Genomic DNA, 5,920 nt, shown 5'->3' on the forward strand with positions numbered 1-5,920 from the left:
CGTTAAAAAAAAACAAACAAAAAAATCTTATCTAGGGGCGCCTGGCTGTTTCAGTCAGAAGAGCATGCAACTCTTGATCTCCAGAGTCCTGAGTTCAAGCCCCACCTTGGGTGAAGAGATTAAATAAATAAAACTTAAGAAAAAAAAAAATCCAGTTTAAGTCACTTTTTCGGCTTGGTTTTTCTGATTCAAGCGTTTTTGAATCAAAGTCCACATTTAGTGAGAGGGAAATTTTTTACTTCGTAACGTATCATTATGACATAGGACTTATTTTCACTTATCAAAGTGTATTCATCTTGAAGGCACATATACCTGAACTTCGAAGCGTTAACAATAAGCAAGTCGGAAGTAGAAGTGCGAAGTGTGGACGGTATAAAGTAGCAAAGAAATGCAAGGGGGAAAAGGCTCTCAAGGGGAAAGGTTCGGGGCGACAGAGAGAAACGGGCACTTTTCCATGCCGCCTCCTGGCTATTTGTCCAGCTGGGGGTTCGTTTGTTCCTTTAAGGAAATACTACGACCGTCCTCGGCACAGTTATGACCAAAACCCAACGCGAGAGGAAGCGCGCACCGCCCGGGTTGCGCTGCGGAAACCTAACCCAACCCTGCGGGGCAAGGGCGAGTTTCGGACTCCGCGTGCGACAGCGATCTGGATTAATCGTCTGACTTCACTATCATCATCATTACTATTTATCATGGTGACTATTTCACATTCCTAAAAGCCCCGCGTCCAGGACGGCCTCCCAATGCTTCGCTCGTCTACATTCAAAACAGCGCTGGAAGCTGTTTTCTGACAAGATCAAAAAGATGGAGGCGGGCTTTTGTTCACCTCGCCCCCCCCCCCCCCCCCAAACAAGCGTCTTCGGGCGGAGACGCGCACCCCGCGCGCCCGACCGGCGGCTCGGGGTCTGCGAGGACGCGGCGGCACGCGAGGACCTGCCCCGGCCCGGCCCGGCCCCCACCCTCTCCGCCGCCCGGCCTCCCCCGCCTCCACGCCCCGCGCCGGAGGGAGGGAGACGGCGGGAGCGCGCGCGGCGTCACAAAGCCGAGCCGGGACGCAAGCGTTGGCGCGGGAGACCGGGACGCCCCGGGGGAAGCCACTGGCGGCCCGCCCTCGCGGGGCGGGAGGCGCGAGCGCTCGCCCCCCTGCCTCCCCCCGCGCCCCCGCGGGCGCCCCCCCGCCTCCCGGCCGGGCCGCGGCGCGGCAGCTCGGGCGCCGCAAAGCGTCCTGGGAGAGCCGGCTCGCGCCGGAAGGACGCGCGGGCGCTCGGCGGCGGCGAGGTTATAAAAGGGAAGGAGCCGGCGGCGGGCGGAAGTGGGCGGTTCGGCTGCTCCGGGCGCTGTTGTTTGGCGTCTCGGCCTCCCGAGGGGCGTTCTCCGGAGGGCCGCCGGTGCAGGCCGCAGTGACAGGGCCGCTCGCCCCCGCGCACCCCGCCTCTTTCCCCGGTGCAGCGTCCGCTCGCGGCCTCCGCGACCCGCAGGCCCAACATGGCGCAGGAGGTGTCGGAGTACCTGAGCCAGAACCCGCGGGTGGCCGCCTGGGTGGAGGCGCTGCGCTGCGACGGCGAGACTGACAAACACTGGCGCCACCGCCGGGAGTTTCTGCTCCGCAACGCCGGGGACCTGGCCCCGACTGGCGGCGCTGCCGCCGCCAACACGGAGGAAGCTGCGGACGCCGAGAGCGGGACCCGCAATCGGCAGCTGCAGCAGCTCATCTCCTTTTCCATGGCCTGGGCGAACCACGTCTTCCTCGGGTGCCGGTGAGTGAGGAAGAGTCTCCGACCGGCTCTCCCCGTTTTGTCTGCCGCCCCCGGGCTGGGGCCCGGAGCCTCAGCGGGGAGGGGGAAGTTGGGAAGCGCGGGAATCTGCGGGACTGGCCGCCCTTAAAGGGGGAGAAGGGCGTCTCAGCCAGAAGCCGACGTGATTAACAGCCTGCCGTGTCCCCCCCCCCCCCGCCCCGCGGTGGGTGGGGGGCTGCTGGTAGGGTCGTTGGTTGACATCGCTCTCGTGGATGGACACTGAAGTTTAAGGGTTGGTGAGCAAGGACCCCGCCTCCCAGGATCCGGGGCATTTGTTTCTGGGGTTCCAGGAAACCGAAAGTTCCTGGCGGTTGGTACACTTTCTTGATTACGACCAGGAAATGCCGTTCCTGTGGCCTGTTTTTGCACAGCAGCAGGAGTAGCTGGGGGGAAACACTTTTTAAAAGTGCCTTTTTCTTTTTTCAGGTACCCACAAAAAGTTATGGATAAAATACTTAGTATGGCTGAAGGCATCAAAGTGACAGGTGCTCCAATCCATACCACAAGAGACGAACTGGTTGCCAAGGTGAAGAAAAGAGGGATATCGAGTAGCAATGGTTAGCAGATCATAGATGTGAACATACATAGGAGTTTAGAACATAAGTTTGATGTAATTAGGATTTACTGTTATTACTAATTTTTTTAACAAGCTAGAATTTATACACTGTTATTAATCAAGTTGGAATGTTAAACCTAAATCCTGTGTTTGTGTGTTTTAGGCCCTGGTTTTGATAGTTTCCTTTGACTGCTTTAGATTTTCAAGTGTCATATGTTGTCTGTGCTGTTGGTTTTTTAATAGTAGAAGTTAATGATGTTATTCGACACTGTTTTGAGAAATTAACGAAGTTATTCCACACTTTTTTAAAGAAACTGCAAGCCCTGAAATATGTTCGCCTTGTGCCTTTATTTTAACAAGTATCTGTCTTGTAAACTTCCAGCTGATCTGTATGAGCTAGACTTAGTCACGTATCTGTTTTCCTTCTTTTTAGAAGGGGTAGAAGAGCCGGCGAGAAAACGAATCATGGAAGGGAAAAACAATTCCACGGTTGAGCAGGATCATGCAAAAATTTCTGCCAAAACAGAACGTGCATCAGCCCAGCAGGAAAACAGCTCGACATGTGCAGGGTCATCCACCAAATCAGAGAGCAGCGGAAACTCCACTCGAAGCTCTGGCACCTCGAGTCAGAATAGCTCTACAAGTGATGGAGATCGGTCTCTTTCCAGCCAAAGTAGTAGCGGCGTTCCCTCTCAGGTAACAGTGGCAGGGTCTGGAAAGGCTTCTGAGTCAGAAGCTCCAGATAAACATGGTTCAGCCTCGTTTGTTTCTTCGTTGTTGAAATCCAGTGTGAATAGTCATGTGACCCAGTCTGCTGATTCCAGACAACAGAGTGGATCACCTAAAAAGAGTGCTTTGGAAGGCTCTTCAGTCTCGGCTTCTCAAAGCATCTCAGAGATCGAGGTGCCCTTGTTGGGCTCCTCCGGAAGCCCAGAAGGAGAGTTGCCACTGTTGTCTTCTAAACCTAGTTCAGAGACAGCTTCAGGTGGGTTAACTTCCAAAACTAGTTCAGAGGCAAGTGTTTCCTCCTCTGCTTCTAAAAATAGTTCCTCATCAGGCATATCCTTGCTCACTCCCAAAAGCAGCACATCCACACCTGCATCGCTGCTGACTTCCAAAAGCACGTCGCAGGTAGCCGCGTCGCTGTTAGCTTCCAAAAGCAGCTCCCAAACCAGTGGATCTCTAGTTTCCAAAAGCCCTTCCTTAGCAGGTGTGTCCCAGCTGGCCTCTAAGATTAGTTCTCAGACGAGCACATCACAGTTGCCTTCCAAAAGTACTTCGCAGTCCAGCGAGAGTTCTGTTAAATTCTCTTGTTGCAAGTTAACTAATGAAGATGTGAAGCAGAAACAACCTTTTTTCAATAGACTGTATAAAACGGTGGCGTGGAAGCTGGTGGCCGTTGGCGGCTTTAGTCCCAACGTGAATCACGGAGAGCTCCTAAATGCGGCTATAGAGGCTCTGAAGGCCACACTGGATGTGTTTTTTGTTCCGCTAAAAGAACTGGCAGATCTGCCTCAAAACAAAAGCTCTCAAGAAAGCATTGTCTGTGAATTGAGGTGCAAGTCTGTGTATTTGGGCACCGGCTGTGGAAAAAGCAGAGAGAATGCAAAGGCTGTTGCATCAAGAGAAGCACTGAAGCTATTTCTCAAGAAGAAAGTAGTGGTAAAGATCTGTAAAAGGAAATACAGAGGCAGTGAAATAGAAGACCTGGTCCTCCTCGATGAAGAGTCAAGGCCTGTAAACTTACCTCCAGCATTAAAACATCCTCAAGAATTACTGTAATTTGCCCCAAATACCACTGCAGGTGATGTCTGGTATTTGAAGAGAAAAACTGGCTTACTTTTGTATCATATGAAACACAGGCTTTCACAAATTTTGTATTGCTTTTTTCCAGTTTTGCAGAAAATTTACATTCTAGTTCTCTTCGCACAGTAGAAGTTGTAAATAATTTATGAATGACAGTACATGTTAAGAAGTAGGCGTTAACAGCATACCAGTATGCTGTTGTATTTGCTGAGGAAAATACTGTCTTCTATTTTTAATGATCCGTTAGGTACGATGTGTAGTTCTGTAGAATCTTAAAACTTTTGTACTACTTTCAATTTGGTGAAAATGTATTAAGTGGTCTACCACGCTTTCCCCACCCCCAGCTGAATAAACCTCCACATCAAAGAAAAGGGGACCATAGTATTTGAATGTTTGAAAGTCTGTGAAGCTTAAGGTTTTAAGAATGTTGCCCATGATACCCAACATGTCTCGTTAAAGAATAAAAGAAAAAATAGTTGCCTCAGACTATTTTTATGAGAAGTTGTAAGCATTTTTTAGATATAAAGCAGTATAAAGTACTTAAGGTTATTTTATTCTGAAGTTGTTTAAAATTCACCATGATTTTGACCGCTGCAGATTCTTTAAGTGGGTTAATTTATGTTTGAGGTAAAATACAATTTACACTTTTTCTTAAAGACATAAATGTGGGTTTCTATATTAAGCATATTTTGTGACTACTATTAACAGATTGATTTGTTTAGATATTAAATGCTTTAAGCTATTTTACCTTTTCAAGAAGTCGTGTTTTTTTTCCCCCCCCTCTGAGTCAGAACCAATTCCTGCAAATGGGCTTCCCACTACTAGTCATTATAAGTTACAGCCGGGTTATTTTTCATAGCTGATATGCAACTTTTTATGGATAGAGAAAATACAGTTTGCAAATCTAGAACTAGATGGTTTTTTGTTTTTTGGGTTTTTTTAACAAATCTAGAAGAATACTGGCAACAATGGAGAGCCATGCTGAGTTCTACCGAGCTCGTCCAGTTGCATGACATTTGTCAGTAATGAAATGGAATCCTGTGCCTGACATGATTCTGATTGTATTACTCTATTGTGTGTTCTCTTTCATTTTTCTTCAAACTCTGGCCCAAGTTGTTCTCTTTCTGGCCTTCTATCTAGCCGCTGCACTTTGAGCAGTAGTGGTAATAATGTCCTGAGAAAAATCAAGAAATGACCTTTTATGTGCCTGTTATATTGGAGTGGGAAAATTGAACATAAGTAGCATCATTTTAAGGATGAAGAAGTTATTTCTATTTTCTATTCTAGAAATAGACAAGGGTACTTACACATTCGAAATGATCACCTTTCGCTTTACCAGATAATCTTTAAAAATGACGACATTGAGGATATAAAATTAGATACCAAAGTCCATATTCTGTAAATAGGTTGCCTTCATATGTTGCGAGAAGCAGTAACCTGAGTGTTAGGAAAGTACTTCTAATTACTCGACTTTCCCCAGTCTTGGAGTGTGTACTTTGTGGGACAATGATTTGCTAGAAAAGCCAAATGTTACAAAGGATAAATAAATTTCTGTAATGTGTCTAGTTAGGTGGTTTGGTATTTCCTAAATTGGCTCGTTTCAAGTTAATATAAAGAATATTGAAAATATTTTAAGTTATTCTAACCTTTTGATATGGTAGACTTGGAGGAAGCTGCTTCTTATAAAAGCATTAATTTATAAACATTTGCTATAGCCTTATTAACAGCTTATAAAATGCTCTTAATCAAAATGTAAAGAATC

At 47.5% G+C, this 5,920-nt stretch overlaps 1 protein-coding gene across 2 annotated transcripts; it reads left to right on the top strand.

Annotated features, from left to right (window-relative positions):
• The first annotated feature begins 1,279 nt into the window (after positions 1-1,279).
• CDKN2AIP (CDKN2A interacting protein) lies at positions 1,280-4,905 on the top strand. 2 transcript variants are annotated; one of them, XM_058719949.1, is made up of 3 exons: positions 1,280-1,757; positions 2,223-2,322; positions 2,786-2,923. In XM_058719949.1, the coding sequence occupies exons 1-3, from the start codon at positions 1,486-1,488 to the stop codon at positions 2,792-2,794; spliced, it is 381 nt and encodes a 126-aa protein (XP_058575932.1). In that variant the 5' UTR covers positions 1,280-1,485; the 3' UTR covers positions 2,795-2,923. The 2 variants fall into 2 exon arrangements, with proteins under 2 accessions (XP_058575932.1, XP_058575931.1); XM_058719948.1 differs by having other exon boundaries at positions 1,328-1,757; positions 2,223-2,353; positions 2,786-4,905.
• The last annotated feature ends 1,015 nt before the right edge of the window (positions 4,906-5,920 follow it).

The sequence above is a fragment of the Neofelis nebulosa genome, chromosome 3 (assembly GCF_028018385.1).
Source record: "Neofelis nebulosa isolate mNeoNeb1 chromosome 3, mNeoNeb1.pri, whole genome shotgun sequence".
Taxonomy (NCBI): Eukaryota; Metazoa; Chordata; class Mammalia; order Carnivora; family Felidae; genus Neofelis; species Neofelis nebulosa.